Raw genomic sequence first — 22,316 nt, 5'->3', positions numbered from 1 at the left:
GATCTTGGGCGATTGAGCTCGGTCCCGGGGATCCACCCCTAACCCTAACCCTAACCCTAACCTAACCCTAACCCTAACCCTAACCCTAACCCTAACCCTAACCCTAACCCTAACCCTAACCCTAACCCTAACCCTAACCCTAACCCTAACCCTAACCTAACCTAACCCTAACCCTAACCCTAACCCTAACCCTAACCCTAACCCTAACCCTAACCCTAACCCTAACCCTAACCCTAACCCTAACCCTAACCCTAACCCTATGGGTCGGGGTGGGGGCATTATTAAGGGGTGGGGGCTCAAGCCTACTCTTAAGAAATATAACTTTTTCTTAATAGATTAGGAATATTAGAATAATCTATCTATAGTATAGAATATAATATCTGTATAACTTAGGAATTATAGAAAATCTAAGAAAAATCGGAAAAAATTAATTAAATAAAGGAAAATTCTATAAAAGTTTAAGTAAAATAATTTAGAAATTAAGGGTATAAAAAATCTAAAAAATATTAATATATACCTAATTATCTTATTACTATTTCTATTTAAATAGCTCTAGTGAATGGTTAAGTACTTAATTTTCTCTATTTTTTTAAAAAAAAAAAAATTAGAAGTTTAAAAAAGGGAAGTATGATACGTAAACTAGGATATTAAATTAAGAAATATAGAGTAAGGGGAAACTTAATATAGAGAGGAGAGATTAAAATTTAATTTAAAAAGTAGAAGAATTATTAGTAAGGAGATCTAGTAGTAATTTACTATAGAAAAAGTCTAATAGTTTAAGGAAGAAAAAAAGAAGAAAAGAAAAACTTTTATATATCTTCCTTCCTTTATACTAACTTAATAAAATTAGTTAGGAAAGCTATATATCGATAATAAATTCTATTTTTTTTATTCTTAAAATATAATATATAATATACTTCATATTAATAAATTCTTCTAGTATTTTAATATTAAAGATAGTACCTAGAGAAAGGGAAAGTGACTATAATACTAGATTATATACTAGATTATATATCTACTTACCTAAGCCCTTATATAGCATATTATATATATAGTATACTATTTTACTAATCCATTTATATAGAAAATTAATAATTAGCTCTTTATTAATAATTTATATATATTTCTTATTTATTTATCTCTAGTCTCGTAGTACTTTCAGCCTATAAGCCTTATATTATACGAGTTAGATAATAGTTAAGTTAGTAGCCCAAATAGATATATATTTAAAATAAATATATAATTTAGAGGGGAGAGCTAGTAGTATAGTAGATAAAATATTATTAAAAGAAATAAATATATTACTCTATATAATGGTCCTTATAGAATAAGAAATAATAGCTAATAAATTATCGAGAATATTATTAGCTAGTAAAATATTAGTAAATAATAAGAGTATAATATAATAAAATATTAATATATAAGTATATTTTCTATTAATATCTTATAGAGATGAATAAAGGGATACTATAATAGATATCTTATATATTAATCTATAAAAGAAAGAAAATATAATTAATGGAATATTATTAATTATAGTATAAGGAAAATATAGTAGTAGATAATATTATAATATTAAAGATATAGATATATTAGTATTAATATAAAATAAGAATAATATTAAAATAGTAGAAGTAACTAATAAAAATAAGTAGTACTTATAATTAGATAACGTTATAATATAGTTTTTATCTCTTAGTACTTTAATACTAAAGTTATCTATTAATTTCCCTCTAATAGAGTATTAAAGGAGAAGATAATATTATTATTATCGTCTACTACTATAAATTATACTACTTACTCCATTTTAATAATAATATTAATTATTACTTAATAATTAAGATTTACTATATTAACTACTACTAGTTTATAAAATGGATAAAAGTAGTATTAATATATATTACTATATATATAATAGAATTGAGGAGAGAGTTTAGAGTAATCTAACTATAAATAAGTAGTTTTTTTAATTTTAATTTTAGTATTCGTCGTCTTTATTATATTAATAGTATTTTTAGAGTTAGAAGCTATAAGGATTAATATCTTATTTTTAATAGTAGATAAATTTGAAATAGCTAGCTTAATATATAGTTTGTATAGGTAGCTAAATATATAAGAGAAGTAGAAAAATCTCTAGAATCTTACTATAGTAGCTTTAAATAGATAAATCTATTATTTATATATATTTAGATTCTTATTCTCTAATAATGGTATAACAAGTATAAAGTTATCATTCAAATCCTCCTATAATAATTACTTTAATATAGTCTTATCTATTATATCTATAAAAGTAAATAAAAATATCTTCTTTATTATATATAAAGTTGGAGGTAGAGTATTAATATTTATAAAATTAAAATATAGTATTATTACTTTATTCTAAATAAAAATTTACTTTAATTTAAATTTAGCTTAGAGTACTTTATAGTAAGTATTAAGAGACTCTATAAAATTAAGTTAGATTACTACTAGTAGTGCTAAGTACTACTTAAAAGCTTTTCCCTTAAAGTATAGGGGCTATATTTATAAAATAGTAGCGTCATCCTTAAGTTATTCTATAAATTTAAAATAGTTAATAAAGAAGAAAATATTAATATTATCTAAATTAAATATTATAATATCTACCAGTTTAAGATAATAAAGTTATAGAGAATAATATAATATAATAAGTGGTATCTATGAAATACTATTATTATTCTAATTATACTCTCTATAGTAGTAGATTTAATATTTATTTTATTATCTAGTAGCTAAAATCTTTTAGAGGTTATCTAGATAGTTATCTCTTACTAAATTAATAATAAATATCTATTAATACAATATAGAGATTAGAGTATAGATAAAGGTAAATATTTATTATTAAAAAAGATATTATAAGGCTAGTTCTTATAGTAGAGTATCTATATATATAAAAATAGTAGTAATAGTATTAGTATCGACTATATTAATTAGTATAATTATAGTAGTAGTAGAATTAAACTATAATACTATAATTAGGTAAAAATTCTAATATCTATATATAATAAAATTATATATATATAGAGTAGAAAGAAATAATAAAAAAGTATTAGAGTATTATTATAATTTATATTCTCTATTATATAGCTAATCTGTAGTAAGCTATAGTTAATATTAAAGCTTACAAATCTACTTATAAAATATAATATTATTAGTTTAGAGTTTCTAGAAGTTAATAAAATAATCTAAGGCTTATTATGAATATTATTCTAGAGTATTCTAACTCGCTTTTTAGTATTATAATTCTCTTTACTATATATTTAGTTTAATAATATATTATTAAAAAGATATCATATTTTTTAGAGTAAGTACTTCTAATATACTAAATAGATTAATTATAGTAGGTAATAAGTATTTATTTAGATTATATTAGAAGTATTATAAATAGAATAATTACTCTTTTATAAGTGTAGCTTAACTCTCCAGTTTATTTTATATTAGTAATAACGTAGTAATATATAATATAAATTAACTTTCTAATAATATAAAAACTATATTATAAGCTCTAAAGAAATCTACTAGTATAAAAACTTTTATTAGAATATTTTAGATTATATTACTTTTATAATTTTAAATATAAATTATATATATCGATATCTATATATAGCCCTATATATTATTAAAAATAAACTCTCTACTATTTATAGATAAATCTCTATGTATACTTACTAGGAGGCCTATTAATCTACTAATATTTTAATATTTAGATATAGTATAAGATATTACAGTATTTTATATTAGTATAGTAGTAAGAATATCTAAAATATAGAGGCTAGTAGATAACAATCTATATTAGGTAGTAATTAATATTATAAGAGGTATTTAATAGTAAGAATAATTATTAAATATTACTTTTAAAAGTTTAGAGGAAGTATTGCTAATATAATATAGTTATAATTATAAAATAGTAATTAATAAAAAGAAATTAAGTAAAATTAAAATATTATAAAAAAAAGAGTTATTATTATTACTATTATTATAACTAGAAGAGGTAGATAGTAAATAATATTTTCTATTTAGGTAATACTACTAATTAACTAAATAATATTCTAAATATATTATTATAGTAATAGGCTATATAATAGAAAAAGTACTAGCTCTAAAGATATAAGAAATTATATTATATAAATATATATAGTATAATATCGATAATATAATTATTAGCTAAATTAAATAATATAATATTAGAGAATATTATTTTAAAAAAAATAAAATATTATATTATTATAAGCTTATTTACTCTAAATAATATCTATTTATAGAATACTAAGGCCTCTATTAGAAGGTATTATATATCCAATTAGTAGTAACTAGAAACTAACTATTAATATTAATACTAATTAGGTTAATTTAAATATACTACTAGAATACTATATACGAAATATATAGCTAATATAATAATATTATAATATAGTAAGATTAATTATTTTATTTATTAGTTAACAAGCTCTAACGACAAATATTATTATATTATTAGAAAGTGGTATATATATCGTTATAATAAAGGTTTTAAAATATAATATAATATATATATAAATTTTAAATAATATACTATATTTTTTTTAATAAAATAATAATATTATATTAATATTATTTATAATTTATTAAATAAATTAATTTATTATTAGACTATATTAAAGACCTCAAAAGACTTTAATAAATATTTTAATTATTTAGAAGATATTTAGAAGTAAAATTAAATAAAATATAAAAATATCTATATTTATTAATAACTATAACTATTAAATAAATAATATAGATTGAGTAAATTAATATAAAGAAAGCTATAAAACTTATAAACTAAATAATAAAAATTAGTTATCTTTTCTATTTTAGTTTATTAATATATTTATTATTAATACTTATTATATTTATTATATTCTTATAAAATAATTAAATAATATTATATTATTAATTAGCTATTTTTTATTTTAGAAATAGTTTTATAAAAAGCTTTTTAGCTAACTAGAGTTAAAAATAAAGTTCTCCAATTAATATTTTAATAAGTAGTTATAGTATATTTATATTCCTTTAAATAGATACCAAAATTATATATATTACTAATATAAAAAGTAATACCTTTTAAAGAATAAAAATAGTAAATAGTAGGCTACTTAAATAAGATATAGCTATAAAATATATAATATTCTAGTATATATAAAAAGAGAATATTAGGAGGCTCTCTATACTTTATCCAATTAAGTATAGTTTCTATTACTAATTAACTTAATACTAATTAAATACTAAAATTATATTAATTAGTTTATTAGAATATACCGTTTAGCATCACCGTCGTATCAAATAAATTACCGCTAAAAGTAACATGTCTCACCAAACGAGGAGATAACGCCCGAGCCAAGCTTTCTGAATGACTTCATCGAGACCTCGGTTACCCGATGTTATTTCAGGCAGACCCAGTGCCCCATCTGCAAAAGACAGCTCAGGAGCGGCTCCGTGTTCCATTTGAAAAATAAGTGAAGCCATAGCGAACATGTCTGATGCGTCGGACAAAGTCATCGAGGGGCCATTAAGCGGAAGCGGGAGATCCGGGAAAACCGGGTTTGGTTGTCCACAAGGACTTGCGGCGCTAAAATCACAAAAGATGGCCCTGCCCTGGTCATCGAGAAGGATATTGTCGATCCGTACATCCGCATGTACAATGCCGAGGCTGTAGAGATGGTGCAAAGCACGAGTAATGTCACTGTCGAGCCTGATCCGGTGGGCCTGATCAGAGATCATATCGACAGTTGGATGACGATACTTGCGGAGATAAAGGCCCTCGGGTTGCTCGGCATCTACAGCTGCTATTATGTGACGATGCGGTCTGCTTTGAAGGAGCTGCAGAACTGTCCGCTAATCTTTGAGCAGATTGGAGTGGAATATGGTGTCTGAAGCGTAATGTCAGTGGGCGCTTTGAGAGGGCCAGGTGGTTCGAAAATTCGACAAGTTTTGAGAACAACTTGATCATTGACATTGTAGACTTGGCCAGAAGCTCCAACACCGACCAAGTCCAAATCCTTTTGAGGCACGAGTCGGACAGTGTAAGTCTCGCATATGGAAGTGTCTGAAGGAGTATCGGAAGGCGCATTAGACTCTAGATCGCCAGCCTTCTTATGGGTGGACAAATCTCGCGTGGTGAAATGGAGGGTCGAGTAAAAAAAGAAGCTTAATGCACGGTGTATGAAGTGAGAAAACACCTTCTGTATTTTGGACACTAAAAGCCAAAAGTACGAGAATATGTTGAAGGTGAGGTGGACTAGCGGGAGGAAGAGGTTTCAAATATACAGTCTATAGAAGTCAAGATCGTCAGGAGTTTGTATGTGGTTGTGAATTACGCAAACCAGAGCCTTCAAGTGAAAACTTCGGCCCTACCCCTGTAGTTGAGAATTTCACTCTTGGCGCATAATCACAAACTGCCATGCAATAGTCATTCCATGAGGTTGTCCATGCATCAACCGGGTAGTTTGTTTGTTACCCACGATTGGATACTGATTTTAGAGGGCCGCAGATTCCGAGCTTGGCGGTAAGTTAACTAACTAGTTAACTAGTTACAAGTTATGCGCCCCGCTCCCCCACTACGCTTCCATGATAAATTGTTGGACTCGAACAAAAAGGCCTGAAGGCCTGCTGTCGGAACATGGACCACAGGACCATGGGACAAAAAGGCCTTATGCCCCATGTCCACAACGGAACATGAGCCATCTGCGAGTTCTACAGACACAAGAGGATGACTAATCCTGACACCTGCCCCATGTTCTATTATTGGTAACAAGGCTGCGAGTTCTAAAAAACAAGTGGATGACTAATCCTGATATAAATCAACCTTGTGCCGCTAAACTTTCCAGAGAGCGAGCAACGAGCAACTCCATATGGCTACCACAGAAGAGATTACAGCGCGAATAGACTGGCTCAATGAGCACATATGTGATATAGATTTGGATGGCTCAGCATTCGGCCAGCTCAAAGACAAAATTGCACGGCTATCTACCCGGACCGCAGTCTTCCATTCGTTACAAGGCCCGGCCCGGCAGTTGCGAAACTCCTCTGCCCTTCCCCACACTCATGGTAAGCTCTCCAGATTCCTTAAAGTCCTATATAGGAGATAATTAAGAGCTATCTCTACGCATGAACTACAATAGCGGAAAATACGCGACCTATTATACGAGGCTTTACTACTTATTAGGGTAGCTTATAACCTACTGGAGATTATAAAAATAAGTTATGTCGAGTTCGAATATTTAATAGATAATATAGAACTATATCTAAGTTCGAAGCCTTTACTTGAGAAATAGATATTTCGTAGGGAGATTTAAATAGTAATAGCGACGAGCTCTAATTTAGAAAATATATCTAAATTTAGGAAACGTGCGACTCTAAATCTATCCTCTTAAAAAAATAACTAATAAAGTTAGGGTACTTTATTCTCGAGTTTAACGCTAAAATTAGAATCGACAAGTATTATAGAAAGCGACGCCGCGATAATTCGCCTTTGCAAGACGAGGTATTAGATAATTAAACGAACGATCACTCCGATTTAAAATTCCGTTTATACTATAGTAAGATAGTACGGAGTATAGACGCATACCTACCGGATCACCAAAACCATTTACCAGAAGCTAGATCTCGATCACCTAGCAGTGTGGCGGAGGCACAAAATACGAAGGCATTTGGCATATAGCTAGTAACTAGGAAACAATCCCATAATAGAAGGCATATATACCACAATACGGGGTGCATTAAATTAATACTAATAATACAATTATACAGAAATTTAATATATATTCTCAAGATCCCCGGCGGATCTCGCACCCCTCCTTAGGAACTTATTGTCCGATATAATACGTACTAGCAATTAATAGGCATCCGAGAGAAGAATAGGAGAGTCGATAACGGAATACTTAATAGTTTTAATATCTAAAGGGGAAGAAGAGGATATCTCCATTACTCTTTAGGCTAGTCGACGACTGGCACTTCGGATTATTGAAATATTTAGGATATATTAAACCTAGTTAGCTTTACTTAACTATATATTACCTCCACCTTATACTTGGTAGGAACTTGGTAGGTCTAATCTATCTTAACGTCTCTCTCGTTCGGTAGCTAGGGGTCTTTTACTACTCCGGGTTTTACTACTCGAAGTAATATACCTTTAAACGTAATTATTCTATCATAGCCTATACCGTCAAATATGTGGCCTCGAATATATCGCTATTACTCTAGTATTTCCCCAATCTAGGTCATATCGTATCGTTAGCTAGGCTCACGCTCTTAGGTATCAAATTGTGTACCGCTTCAGCCATTATTTTAGTATGTAGAGGACAGTCGATAAACAGATCTAGCGGATGTTAGTAGGTGAAATTAGAGGTTTGAGTCGAAGCCATACCGAAACTCAGACACGATTTCAAGTCAAACAGAAGGGTCACTTTTATCTTAAGTGGTTTGTAAGACCGATCAGACCGGGCTCCGACTCACAGGTAGATTTTCTTCCTCGATAGCTATGCTCTTTTGGTTAAGATTTCGGACAAGGAATAGGAGGGGCTGTCTGTTTGGAACCATGAAAAGGCAGATGTCACTGCGGGGCAATGCTTTTGGATCTTGATAGGTTTCAGCCGCTGGAGCGCAACCGCCATGTGACGTTGATAATGCGCAAGTTCACGAAACCGAAATTGTCAACATTGTTCCACGTTTGAAAAATCCAAACTTGGCGCGAGATTGCTGTCCCCCACAATCGGAGGCTCCCTGATGTAAGGTCCATGGATTTGCGGTTCGGCTTCCGCCTCCCAGTTCTTCCATTAAATAAGTTTCTCACCCATGATTAGTTAACTAGTTAACTAACTAGTTAATTAGTTAGTGTATCCACATTCTTTCAAAGTTAACATCGAATACACTACTGTATGGTAGAAGTTGTCCAAAATGACCTGAAATTTTGGGTGAGGAGCATGCATTTGTCAAATTCTCGGATCCTCCGTCACAGGGAATGTGACATGGTTGTTCGTTCTCGGGAACCGATGTTTCGTGGAATAAGGTGTGCCGCATGTTTCTTCTCCTATCTATATAAGTGGTGTGTCTTCAAGTTGATCCTAAAACCAATTGTCGTCCTGGCTCCCGCTAGTTATCGAAATAATCGATAATTTCATTCTTGGCAAGCCTCGAAACTCTGCTGCAACAAAGATCCCATCAATCTTGTGCTTGGCAAAGGAAGCAACGCGCTTTCTTTCTGCCTTCATGCATGGTATGGGAGCCAACAGTGTAGGATTCTTCGCTTCGATATCACGTACCTCAGCAGAAGGCTCCAATACATACGCCAATCGACGCAGAGCTCCCTCCTAGTCTCCAAGGCTGCCATCCATGCATTGGGTCTAATTCACATCTTGTCTATCACCGGTTTGCATTTGACTTGTAATACGTGAAAAGTTGGCTCCAACGACATGGATGAGTTGCGGAAGGGTGCATGATGATAAAATTTCCATGCATACCACAGAAGAGTGACCCCAACATTGAAATGGGCATTGCAAGAAATCTAATGGCTGAAGACTGGTCTTGAATATATATAGGACCCTGAACCTCCATGAATTTTCTACAGAGCAACGCAGTTCTACACTATCAAAGCGCAGTTAATAGAGGTTAGCAAATGAAGAGGACCAAATCGCGTATCACCCTACTGACAGTTTTACCTTCAATATGCAGCGAATGAAATTCCTTTGTCTTCTGCCCGTCAGTATAATATCCACAAGCTAGGCTTTTTCATTTCGAGAAAAACAATGGTATGTCGAATCATTATACAGGATTAAGGTCATACCTAACAGCCTTGAAACCAGGCATCTGCAAATGCTAGATGCACTTGTAGGATTGAGCATCCTGCACCATATACCTGGGCCTGCGGACACACGACGATGGAACCGGCAGTTCCCAGACAGTGGCCCTGTCCTATTGCAAAAGCACGAAATCCTCCAGAACTGTGCCTTGACCCAGAAAATGTGTATAAACCGTCTTCCCGTAATCGAGTCGTCAAATGCCGCAACTGCCGTGATGACAAAAAATCTGACCCGAGACGCGACAATGACACTGGTGCGAGTGGACCAGCCTCAGGCCTGACGATACAAAGTCAGGGAGCAACTGTGGGTGCATAGTCCACCTTATGCACGTGATAAGTGTATCGTATTTTTAGATCTGTGTCTAGAAATAGTGAGCAAACCTGGTTCAAAATCAAAGTGGTGAAATTATAATAAACACACACGGCTAATATCAACATGGTTCTTTTATCAACCCAATAGAGCTTTGACATCCTTTTTTAAAGACTCCATGCTAGCATAACCTCCTGTCCAGCATTTGAGGATGATAGATTCCCCAATAATGCCAGCTGTTTTCGGACACTGATCAGGCTTTAGCATGTGGTTGGGGTCGATGTAGTCGTATTTGAATTCAATCCACGTCGCTAGGGAGTAAAACACGCAGCCGAGGTGGAGAACCTCCAATCTAGGAGTTATGTCTTGAATGCAGAAGCACTCCATATCCGTATCCATCGGTAACAGAAGCGAGTTACCAAAATCCACAAGCTTAAGGCAATTGTTGTGGACGAGAATGTTTTTCAGACCAATGTCCTCAACAACGACTCTGCGAGAATGAATATATGCAAAAGTCTCTGCTAGCGACCGAATCCAGTCAACTATAACTGCTTCTGTTGGTCGAGGGTTGTTTTGCATGTATGTGAACAGGTCGCCTTGATTGGCAAAGGCAAGCTCGATCGAGTATGAAGAAGTCTGGAAGCACTGAATAATTCCATCGTGTCTTCCCAGGCGTTTGTAGACGTTGGCCTCATTAGCGAGGCATATTATGTTGGCTTCATTGATGTACGATATATCAGGATCATGAATTTCTGGGAAAGTCTTTGGTCTTTTGAGGACGCGGTCCTCCCCAAGTTTGACAACACAGCCAAACCTTCCAAGCCCTAGAACGGGCATCGAATTGTCACCCCATGTGATTGGGTAGGTCGCTATAGGTAAGTGGATGGAGGACGTGACGGCCGGCATGCTTAAATGCAGATGATAGGAGTCGATGATGTGGTTATAAAGGTGTTTTCGAGTGGATTTTCTTTGGTCATCAGGGATCAACAGCTCATTTAATCTCGGAAGCTCCCGTCGAGGGAAGGTCATGTGACCTAAGCTCCAACAGAGTAGTAAATGAATGCTTTAATATTAAACTAGGTACGGAGTACTAGAAGAGTAGATAAGTAGATATAGAAATAATAAATAATAATAATCTATAAAATAATAGATAATACTATAACCATTTATTCATATATAGTAATTATGAAAAATATTTAAAAAAAACTAATATTGATACCAAGCCGGGCACATATTAGATCACGTGATCTATTATCTAAGCACTTACCAAGATATGTAGCTTAGTCAGCTTGCAGCCGTATATTCGGCGCTGTAAGCTCCCGCAAAGTCAATTACAAAATGGTCAACCTATGACACAAGTTTCTCAACGAATTGATCAATAGCAAACTCAGCAAAGTATTTCCCCATGCCCTTATGTGGAAGAAAGAAGACCCAATCACCCGTGCGTACAGGTAGCATTGTATTAAGAGACTTTGTAAACTCCCAATACTCTGGATAAGCTCCTCCTAACTCCCAGTCAACAAGTCCGGTCACTCGAATGGACTGATCTCGGTCCTTGCTGACCATTATATTTCGTGGATGCAAGTCCCCGTGTGTCATGACGATTCGGTGATCACTGCGTAGCATGGAATGTACAAACTTAATATAGGGCCCCATTGTGGGTGGGTGGTTTCCTGATACGAGGAACTCGTTAAACTGAGCTTCGTTCTCAATCTGTTGTGGGCTTGTCCGCTTCCACATTCTACAGTCGATGCAGTAAGGTGGATTTCCACTACCAAGAAAATGAGAAGGTAGAGGAAGCATCCTAAGTTTCTCTAGGATAACATCTAACTGATCTTGGATAGAGATTTTTTCTTCCGTAGACAGGGATGACCAGAGTTTATCCAAGGATGAGCCTTCAATAAAAGTCATGAACATGTAGGTCGTTTTGCCGATAGAAATTGCTCCGAGGGGCCGAGGGGCTGGAATATCGTTCGTGAGACTCTGAATATAGGCTGTAATATCGGCGTCGGTTAGAAGTAAATTATGCCCAAGCTTGACAACGGTCCGTTCATCAAGTTGTATGACTGCCCGTGAAAAATGGCCCCAAAGCACCTTTCCATTTCGCAAAGCGCGCGACAGAGCGAAACGAACCGAGACTTTGTCATCATCGCTGCTGCTGGATAAGCAATCCCGCTCACAACCATATTTCTGCAAAAGTGTATGGACTTCAGGTGCAAGGGGCCGAAGGACGACTGGAATTTCAGTTGGGACTTCGAAAGCATCCTGAATTTGACGTGTATTTGGAGTGTTGCTGCCTCGACCTATACAGTCATTATAATTAGCACTAATCTTTCCTACATATGAAAATAATTAGGTTCTCACGTACAGGTTTGGCTCTTCCTACTACGTTCCTCTTCCAGCCTACGACGGTCTGATGGGTACTTTCGACCCCATCTGATAAAGAATTTGCTGAGATCGACTGCTCGATTCCACTTTAACTTGGCATGTAGATCAGCCGTTGAAGACTCATTCAGTGTGATGAACCCTGAAAGAGCATCTCCATCAACCTCGCAATCCCCTTTTCGTGCATCGTCATCCAGCTCCGGAGAACAGAGACACGTATCGGATGAGGCTGGAGGAGATTGGTTTCTTCCGAAAAAGTAAATAACGGGTAAGGCGAGGACGACTGCGGTGCTGACGCCGAGAAAGAAGCTTAGGTAGTTAACTGCCTGGTCTAATGAAATTGCTCGACATGCTTCAGAAGCTGCCTTTTGGTTTGGTGGTAGGCACGGTTTGAGAAGAACATTCATTATATTCATTACTCATGCGACAAAGTGACACGGACGGGCCTTAACGTTCCAAGGTGAGGTTGGGAACGCTTAGTCACCCCACCAAAGCTCGTGTAAGAAGAGCTTGATGACCAGGAAGATCGTGGGACGCGTATATATTCGTAACTATAGGGGTGGACAAGCCGGGAGCGAGCCGAGCTACCTTGGTACCTAAAAGGCTCGTCAGGTGACGGGGTCACGTGTCACACATTCTGCAGGTGCTACTTCCGCTCCTGAACCTCACTTTCTCTACCCTCCTTCCCAGGTTCCCGACTCCATCTTCTCCCACTTGAACTTCCGGGTTACCATTGGGTAATAAAGCAGCCTCGCTCGCGCGTACTCTCACTCTCACTCTCTATCTCTATCTCTCTACACGTGTGTGTTAGCAAAATGGATGAACACTGTCCAGGATACGGCTTCGACGACGAAGAAAGAGTTCGTTTGATCGCCAAGATGCGTGAGCTTCTCCAGACAGTGAGTACTTCTTCTGCCCTCTGGGCATGTCTTTGGCTCTCAGACCTCCACCGGTTGGAACGACTAGTTGCAGATGCCTCTTCTCCCTCAAATAGAACCCTGGACGCCCTTAGTATCATGTCGTTTGACTCCATCACCAAGCAATGGCTGCAACTTCCTGGTAGTGGGATTGAAACCTCATCCAAAAAGCCAAGCCCTGCGACAAAACCAGGGTCGCTCGGTCGCGAAGCAGCAATGAATCGGATTGCCCTTACTGCCTCAAGCACTGGTGCTGCGGCTGACGAGCCTGCCGTCCAAGCGCCACAAACACCACCTCGAGCAGCGAAGCGTCCACGATTGCAAAGCAGATCGCCATCTCCATTAGGGTCCGGTTCCACCGCCTCTCGTTCACAGTCTGCTGCTCGCGATTGCAGGGAGAGAGATGGCGACCGCTGTACTATCACGAAAGCCTACCATCCGATAGACGTCGCGCACATCTATTCCTATTCCATGCGCAATACCACGGAACGGGGTCCCGGCCACAATTTCTGGAACCTCCTGTCCTATTTCTGGACGGACGAACATGTCAACTCGTGGTATGAATCTGTGTTTCCAAGAGGAACAGAGGTCGTGGAAAATCTTCTCTGCCTCGCGCCCCAGATGCATAGATACCATGGAAGCTCACTCTTTGCACTAAAACCTATCCATATCTCCGATGATAAGAAGCGTTTATTAGCCAAGTTTTACTGGCTTACAAGCCACCAAAAGTCAGATTCCGTCGATATATCTACAGTCCCAACCCTGCCATCCAACCTCACTGGCCGAGGCGACATGCATAAGGCATGGAATATTGTTACGGAAAAGAAGATCATCTCAGGGGATGAGATTGTCTTCGAGACAAGTGATCCAGAGAACTTACCCTTGCCCGACTGGAATCTCCTGGATATGCAGTGGACTTTACAGCGTGTTGCAGCACTAACCGGCGCCGCCGATATGCTTCTGGATGACTCTGAAGACGATGACAGCGACGATGGTGGCATCGAATGGGATGAAGGGCCCACCGTTTATAGCCAGGAGGTATGGGAGGAGGATCGTGCGGGTCTTCGTAACGCTCTTTTTAACCCCCCTCCCATTCCTCAGACCAAAATAATGGGACATTCGTGACTTCTTTCGCTTGTTATTCGTCGCCCTTAATATTCCTATCCAATGTATCTCACATAAAAGACACCGAAGAGCGACCATTGCTTTTAATAAGTACAAACATCAAAAGTATTTATTTTCCTTACTACTGTTATTATCATTGCGTTAACCACCAAGACCAGGCGTCCCTGAACAATCGCCGACGGGAAAATGGTCAGCCAAACATTTTTCCTGCTCGGCCGAAGGGAAGATACAACTCGAAAAGTTGAGATGAATGGCCCTGATTCCCTGAATGCTATACTGCCTGGCATCGCAGCTGTCTATGGTATACTTCGCCCGGAAGGTATTATTTTAAGCAACCCCAAACTAAACTCCTCTATGCTTCCTCGGGCTGATCCCATCACAGAAATTCGTTTTCATAACGAGCACGAACAGCTGGACAGTATCGAGGAGTTGATCCAGTGCAACGATGCCGTGGGAATCAGTATCAATGGCCATCCAGTCAGGGAGCCGCAGCAGCCACCTGTAATCTCAGAATTTGGCAATCATTTCGAGATTTACCCTGACCACATAGGGAACCACCAGAGACTCTTCAACAAATATGGCTCTGTAATTCGCACTGACAACTTTGGCCGGGTTACCTATCTCGCCAATGACCCAGACATCACTGCTATCGCTTTCCGGGAGGGCGAGTACTTCACTAAAGCTCCGTCGACATTGAACCATCCACTATATAGAATTCGTGACCAGACAGCACTATTCTTATGCGATACAGATGCTCCGGCATGGAAAGATGCCCACAGATACATTCCACCGAGCATGACGCCTCGCGCGGTGCGGCACTACACGCCACTGCTGCAGCGATCTGTCGAGGCGTCATTCCGGGTGCTGGATATCTTTGACAAGCATGGTGAGGCATTCAATGTCTACCAGTTTACAGCCAAGCTGGCGTCTCAGATCATCTGTTAGCTGGTACTAGGCATGGACATGCACCATTTCGACGCCATAGATAGTCCTATACACCGCATCATTATGCTGCTGCAGGAGTATCTCACCCTTAACCAACGTGTGCAAACTAAGGGAGCATGGTACTCGTATCTTCCGTTCGGTATGTCGGTGAGATAGAAGTAACTAGTACTTAGTATTAGTTAGGTATTCAAGCTGACTACTAGCGGTTGTAACTTAGGTGACCCGGTCGCGCTCAAACAGACTCGCAGGGAGCTCTATGAACTAATAGAGCAGGCAATATTAACTTGCCAGCAAGACGAAGCTATAGGGGACCTCCCTATTCAAACAGCGGCTCTGCATGCATCGTGTCTGGTCGATTACCTAGCGCGTGCAACTGACGAGCAGAGCGCAAAACCCCGTCATGAATATCTCCTCAGCAACACACTCGCGCTCGTCGGGGCAGGTTTTGTTACTAGTTCCGCATTCCTCTCATGGCTCATATATGCGATGATGACCTACCCGGGCCAGCAAGATCGTCTGCTACAGGAGCTAGTTGACCACGGCGCCGCTCCAGATAAGCGCTGGATGTACGACGAGATCCAGCGCTTAACCTACCTCGATGCGTTCGTCAAGGAGACACAGCGCCTGCATAGCCCATCATTCCAGCCGGGGCGTAATGCCAGGCGAGATGTCATCTTACCTGGCGGCTGGATCCTCTCGCGAGGTGCCATCCTTATACCGAGCATGCCGCACCTGCATCGACACATCGAACACTGGGACAACCCTGAGCGCTTCGACACCGGCAGGTGGGCAACAGATGCTGTCAAGGGCCGGCACGGGCGCGTTTACGTGCCTTTTGCAGCGGGTGCGAGTGGTTGTGTTGGGTTCAACGTTGCGTTGCCGGAAGTGAAGGTTACGTTGACTGAGCTGGTATCGCTACGAGTTTTCTGCCGCCAGCGACGAGGCGATCGAGTACGACCCAGACTTCATCGTGATTCGCCCGATGAACTTCTACGCATGAGGCATACGGCGGTCGACTTGGCCACCGCGATCATAGCCTTGATAGTTATTTCAGTGCCGAGCCAACCCCTGGCCCATATGTGAACAGCTTTTGTCGATTGGCCAGCTCGAACCAATTAACTCGTTAACTGGTTAGTGTTAAAAGCGTATTTGGCATCTCGATGACGACGATATCTAGATTACTAGAATATCTTGCATCTCATTTTTATCGAGAGAACTATTATTCGCAGATTTAAATAGCCTATGATTCGTTATCCTTTTGGTACGTTAGTTATAATTAAGGTTTTTCTACAGGTTAGTTATATGATATTAATAATAACTACATGTTTGTCATCTCGGCTGGTTTTTTTCCGTAAGCCTGAAGAGATATCGGGAGCTTTTCGGCAAGTTATGAGTGAGTGCTTTGACTAAGGGGGTTACAATCTGATTTCTGAGATGGCTGCGGCCTCAACAGCCAGAGCTGAACCGCTGAATAACTGGGCAAGTTGCAGCGACTTCTACGCTCATTTGTAATAGCTGTCCGTGTATATTGTACGTGGCCATGATGTTAATTATATATATCAGTGTCTATAGTTAGCCCAAATAGGTCATCATGTTCTATCTTACTTCATACCTCCATCCCTTTCTCTTCCTTCCCGATAGCTGATCGGGCTTTGCTTCTCTCACTGAAGATGGTTCTCAAACCGGATACGACCACCTCAAAGGGCCTCGACGATACCGAAAAAGGTGCATGCAGTTGTTCGGATACTCACCAAGCAGACGAGCGTAGTAGTCCACGAGATATCCACGGCACATTATGGCTGATTGTGGTCCTCGGCATCTTTAGCTCAACCTTCCTCTTCGGACTTGATAATACTATCGTCGCCAATATCCAGCCCGCTATCGTCAAGTCATTGAATGGTGTCGAGAAACTGGCCTGGTCAGGCGTGGCCTTCATCATGGCCTCCAGCGCAACGGTGCTTACCTGGCTACAAATCTTCAACCAATTCAATATCAAGTGGATGTACATCTTCTCTATCACTGTGTTCTTGGCTGGCTCTGCTGTCTGCGGAGCTGCCCAGACGATGGATATCCTAATCGGTGGGCGAGTCATCTGTGGTATCGGTGGCGTTGGCCAGTACGTGGGAGTGATGAACTTTCTCCCTCGCCTGACGTCCTTGCAAGAACGGCCAATATACGTCAGCGCCATTGGTCTTACCTGGGGTGCAGGTACAGTGTTGGGTCCAATTATCGGCGGAGCCTTTGCCGATAGCTCAGCGGGATGGAGATGGTCCTTTTATATTAACCTAGTTGTGGGCGGCCTTTGTATGCCCGTCTACTTATTCCTTCTCCCCTCACTTCAGCCACAGCCCGATTCTAAAATTCGGGTCATGGATAAACTGAAGAAATTGGATATCGTTGGATCATTGATCCTTGTAGGAGCATTTGTGGCAGGTGTCATTGGCCTCAACTTCGCTGGAGCCTTATACCCTTGGAATGCACCCGGTATCATCGCTGCACTCGTTTTAGGGGCTGTCGGCTTTATTGTCTTTGGGATACAGCAAAGCTACTGCATCTTCACCACTGAAGAGACGCGTCTCTTCCCTGTGGAGCTGGTATCATGGTGTAAACCAGTACTTAGCCTGATCTTCCTATGCGGTTGCTGTACCAGTGTCTGCGTGACAATCCCAGCATATATTATTCCGCTATACTTCCAATTCACGGCGGGGGATAAATCACTGGAGTCTGGGGTTCGGCTGTTGCCATTTGTCTGCCTTCTTGTGTTTAGCTGTGTTGGAGGCGGAATCCTTGCTTCTCGCGCTGGATACTACCTCCCCTGGTATCTTGCCGGGGGAGCGCTTTGTCTTGTTGGGTCAGCACTGATGTATACAGTAAACCCGGGAACAGCCCCAGGAGCTATATACGGGTTCAGTGCCCTTATCGGCTTAGGCTCTGGTATGTACCTTCAGCTTGGTCATTCCGTAGCCCAGGCCAAGGCGAGCCTCGACAAGATACCTGCTGCCATTGCCTTTACGACAACAGCCCAGCTAAATGGGATGACGATCGCGTTGGTTATTGCTCAATGTGTATTTGTTAATAAAGCTGCGACGGGTAAGTAGTCATCCCAAAAGTCCCCCTGATGAAATGGATAACCTGGCTTACCGGCGTAACCGAATCTAGGAATCGCAAAGGTACTCCCACATGAGTCTCATTCCACTATCATTGATGCTATCACTGGGACTGGTTCAACATTTGTACACGATTTGGACCCTCATACAAAGGCTGCAGTTTTGGCTGCAATTGTATCCGCTATTGATAAAACCTACATCCTGTGTATAGTTGCCGGAGCCGCTACAGTCCTATCAACCTTTGGCATGAAGTGGGAAAGGCTGTTTATCTCTGCGGTGGCTGCTTGAAATCGCGTAGAAAAGACATGGGGTTATCTAAAGTCCATAAATAAGGCAGGGTTAGGGTGTCGGTGAAAGCATTAGCAAGCGAGAGACGGGGTAATTCAACTTACGGAAGCAGTTTATGAACTTGCCGAAGTCAATATGAGCATAATACGAACCGAAGAGACAGTCTATTACCTCCATTTCTTTTAGTATTTTGCTGTACGAAGGAACGTCACCGCGATATCAGTATAATAGTTATAAAAGGGAACGTCCTCCTTCTTTTCCTGAAAGACTTCCGGTGATCAACACAAAAACGTTGATGATGAAATATTTGCATATATCACCTACTACGGGGTATTGGCATGCCTTGGATATTATCTTCTGGGGACTGCCACACTCCGCCATGGTGCAAAAGCAGAAATGATAGCGGTTAGAAGAACGAATCGCTTCCCGGACGGCACAAAACTCATCCAGCGGTATACACCAATTGCAGCGCTGGATAGGAAGCTCATATCAGCTGTGATATTCTATTATGGGTTGCTGGATGGTACAGATCCGGCGCATGGCCTGCTGCTTGTGGACGTGCATTCAACGATGCAAGCTTACAGCTCTCTGCATAATAGCCCAAAGTCGGGCATCATCCTTATCCGCAGTCTCTTTCCTGTATTGGCGTTGTCGTTTGCTCTTCGTTGGCATCTGCAGCAGTAACCAGCTAGTGTATAGGAATAAAATGTCGCAAACTTCCAACAAGAATGTTAGACGAGATCTGGCATGTACTCCGTATATACCAATCATAATCAAGAGCAATGGACCCGACATGTTGGATGGAACTGCATGGGTTGTGTGTATTGGACCGAGTAGTTAGGGCGTGAAGACACTTGTTATCAGGTGGACCTCAGGCAACCTATCTATTGGCCAAGCAGGGACGGCGTAACTAGTTAGTTATTGTTTATCCGACAGTTACGCTGGCTCCAACAATCTTAACTTTCCTAATGCACAAGCTGTTGGCATCTTAACCACTGCGTTTAAATAAATATAGGGGGATACACATGCTCTAAAGGTTGTTCTTACCACCGCTTATCTATCTAGTTAACTCCTAGCCTTGATCAACGGCTAGCTAATTGCCTAGATATCTGTCGAAAAGAGTATTATCAGAATATCGGGGCTTTTGGGCAGAACCGTTGATCTGCGATGCATTCCTCAAGCCAGCCACCAGAAGCTTCGAGCTGGGGACGGATACGTAAAACATGCGATGCCTGCCAGGAATCCAAAGTCAAGTGCAGCCAGACGAAGCCATCCTGCCACCGCTGCATTCGACATAGCCAACCGTATATCTACAGCCCCCACCGTCCTACTGGCCGACCGCGCAAGAGGGTCGGCAGGAGAACTGCAGACGCAGAAGGCCCTGTAGCAGAGCAGGATACACAGGAAACTAGGACACTCGGAATGCTTGGTGCCAACAGAGTGCAATTTCTCAACACTCCAGAATTTCTGTCAGCCGGGACAGGGGAAGATACAAATAACCTCAATCATGATATCTTTCCATCATTAGATTCCCTCTTGGATATTTCATTATGCGAAAGGGGACTGGACACATGCGGCATACCCAATGAACCAAATAATAGCTGGCAAGGAAGTCAGCAAACTACTTATCCACCAGGCTCATTTCCTGATACCCTAAACGATAAGTTCGCCCTCGATCATGGCGTCTCCTTTCCTCCACTTTCCCCAGGTCTCAGTATTGATGAACCTCCGCAATTAAGTACCCGATCTCCTAGCACTACCAATAGTAATGCAGACCGAGATTGTAGCGGCAGGTGTTACGTGATGCTACTTCAGCAGCTATTATTCTTACATCGGTCGCTACCTGAATTCAGCCGGCCTTCTGTCGATGCTATTCTCTTAGTAGAACGCAATCTATACAGAAATGTCTCCGGCACGCTCCTACAATGCACTACTTGTGGTAGCAACCGCTCAACCCTCCTCCTACTGTCTACTGTCATCGAACGAATTGTCCTAATGTTTAACTGGATCATTGAGAAGAAGACTCTAATGGACTCGAAGAATGCACGCTTGAGTCGGCTGGCATTATGTTCCTGGGCCCAAAACCCATCAGTGCCACCCCCAGCAGACAGCTTCCAAAGAACCTTCTGTCATGTTCCGCTGATGGTGGGAAACGTGGAGATGGATGCAAAGACCAAACATACGTTTATGAAACCTTTGATAATTCTTAGGATAAAGAAACTGGCAGCGATGCTACAAGAGTTAAGCCGAATTACCGCAAGCCGCTCTCAGGACTGTCTTTGCCGCGCAGCAGAACTGATATTGATGGACTGCAAACAACGTTTGGACTATCTTCGAGGCCAGGTTCAGACATGGGAGTGACTTTTACTATTGCGCCCTTAAGTATTTATCCATATAACTATGTATTCTCGCACTTAGAGTTTTTCCTAGTCTAAGCTAGTTAGTTAAATACCTAGTCACACTATAAAGTGGCACTCTAAATAAACAAGCGGTGCGATACTTGGTATGCTATCACCAGTATCCAACAGGCGAGGCAGATGTAAAGTTGAGTATGCTTTTACTCACAAGATACCTTGCCCAAGAGTGATAGAATACTCGAAAGGATACGACCGACTTGCCCATCCCCGCGCCCATAGAAACTGGGTGAACCAGATGTCTTATCAAGCGAACCCATTTCGCGCAACAGATTGCTCAGATTCGTCAACACCCCACAGATAATCTGCCGAGCTAGGAGGCTTTCTTCTTCTCCTTGGAGGGCAAATTTGCCCAGCAACATAGGGCTTTTCGAACACTTCCAGGAGAGGGGAGTGGTATCGTCATCGTTCGAGTATACCGTCATCAATGTCTTGTTATTATCGATACTAGCCGCGACACCGCTCTCGAAGAGGCCGTAGGAGATACATGCAGCGTCGCACAGGGAAAAGATGGTTTCGGATATATAGATAGCAGCAGATACAAGAGCGTGGCTGTGAAGTGGATGTTTGCAAGCCTCGACAAGCTTCCAGTGGTCGTTAAGTGGTTTATTGATAGATGCGAGGATACTGAAGTCGAAGGAACCTTTAGATGGAAGACTAGAGGCAAGAGAACTTGCCGAATTTTCACAACCACAGATGCTTGTAGATGGGCTCGACATGTTCGGTATTGTCTGCTGGATGCCGATAACTACAGAGTTGTCCTTGGCAAACAATTGCAGTATGTAAATATAATATGGTACGATTAAGACTTGTGAATACAATGGGTCAACAAAGTAACGTCTTCTTAAGAAAATAAATAAGAAAAATAGAAAGAGAATATTAATAATAAACAATAAAAATATTAGAAAAAGTAAAATAATATAGTATAAAGAAATATTAATAAAATAATAAAATATATGTAGAGTATAAAAATTATGTAATATATATATATAA

The 22,316-nt window shown here is 39.6% G+C and overlaps 7 protein-coding genes across 7 annotated transcripts; 4 read left to right on the top strand and 3 right to left on the bottom strand.

Moving 5' to 3' along the window:
* Nucleotides 1–10,280: 10,280 nt before the first annotated feature.
* Nucleotides 10,281–11,171, bottom strand: TRV_02562 (uncharacterized protein; the record flags this gene model as incomplete). The annotated part of the gene is made up of 1 exon (XM_003023261.1): nt 10,281–11,171. The coding sequence occupies one exon, from the start codon at nt 11,169–11,171 to the stop codon at nt 10,281–10,283; it is 891 nt and encodes a 296-aa protein (XP_003023307.1).
* Nucleotides 11,172–11,489: 318 nt separating this feature from the next.
* On the bottom strand, nt 11,490–12,934 carry TRV_02561 (uncharacterized protein; the record flags this gene model as incomplete). Its single annotated transcript, XM_003023260.1, has 2 exons — nt 11,490–12,445; nt 12,511–12,934. 2 exons carry the CDS (start codon nt 12,932–12,934, stop codon nt 11,490–11,492), a joined length of 1,380 nt encoding a protein of 459 aa, XP_003023306.1.
* A 408-nt stretch (nt 12,935–13,342) lies between these two features.
* Nucleotides 13,343–14,569, top strand: TRV_02560 (uncharacterized protein; the record flags this gene model as incomplete). The annotated part of the gene is made up of 1 exon (XM_003023259.1): nt 13,343–14,569. One exon carries the CDS (start codon nt 13,343–13,345, stop codon nt 14,567–14,569), a length of 1,227 nt encoding a protein of 408 aa, XP_003023305.1.
* Nucleotides 14,570–14,755: 186 nt separating this feature from the next.
* Nucleotides 14,756–15,514, top strand: TRV_02559 (cytochrome P450 monooxygenase, putative; the record flags this gene model as incomplete). The annotated part of the gene is made up of 1 exon (XM_003023258.1): nt 14,756–15,514. The coding sequence occupies one exon, from the start codon at nt 14,756–14,758 to the stop codon at nt 15,512–15,514; it is 759 nt and encodes a 252-aa protein (XP_003023304.1).
* Nucleotides 15,515–17,184: 1,670 nt separating this feature from the next.
* TRV_02558 (MFS drug efflux transporter, putative) lies at nt 17,185–18,909 on the top strand (the record flags this gene model as incomplete). The annotated part of the gene is made up of 2 exons (XM_003023257.1): nt 17,185–18,604; nt 18,674–18,909. 2 exons carry the CDS (start codon nt 17,185–17,187, stop codon nt 18,907–18,909), a joined length of 1,656 nt encoding a protein of 551 aa, XP_003023303.1.
* A 1,422-nt stretch (nt 18,910–20,331) lies between these two features.
* On the top strand, nt 20,332–21,270 carry TRV_02557 (AflR-like C6 zinc cluster transcription factor, putative; the record flags this gene model as incomplete). The annotated part of the gene is made up of 1 exon (XM_003023256.1): nt 20,332–21,270. One exon carries the CDS (start codon nt 20,332–20,334, stop codon nt 21,268–21,270), a length of 939 nt encoding a protein of 312 aa, XP_003023302.1.
* A 196-nt stretch (nt 21,271–21,466) lies between these two features.
* TRV_02556 (uncharacterized protein) lies at nt 21,467–22,057 on the bottom strand (the record flags this gene model as incomplete). Its single annotated transcript, XM_003023255.1, has 1 exon — nt 21,467–22,057. A coding segment is annotated over one exon (591 nt), but the record flags the coding sequence as incomplete, so codon positions are not given.
* Between the last annotated feature and the right edge of the window lie 259 nt (nt 22,058–22,316).

The sequence above is a fragment of the Trichophyton verrucosum genome (genome assembly GCF_000151505.1).
Source record: "Trichophyton verrucosum HKI 0517 chromosome Unknown contig00220_1.f1.exp, whole genome shotgun sequence".
In the NCBI taxonomy this organism is placed as follows: Eukaryota; Fungi; Ascomycota; class Eurotiomycetes; order Onygenales; family Arthrodermataceae; genus Trichophyton; species Trichophyton verrucosum.
Note: the sequence above shows the minus strand (reverse complement) of the source record. Positions and strands in the feature narration are given on the sequence as shown.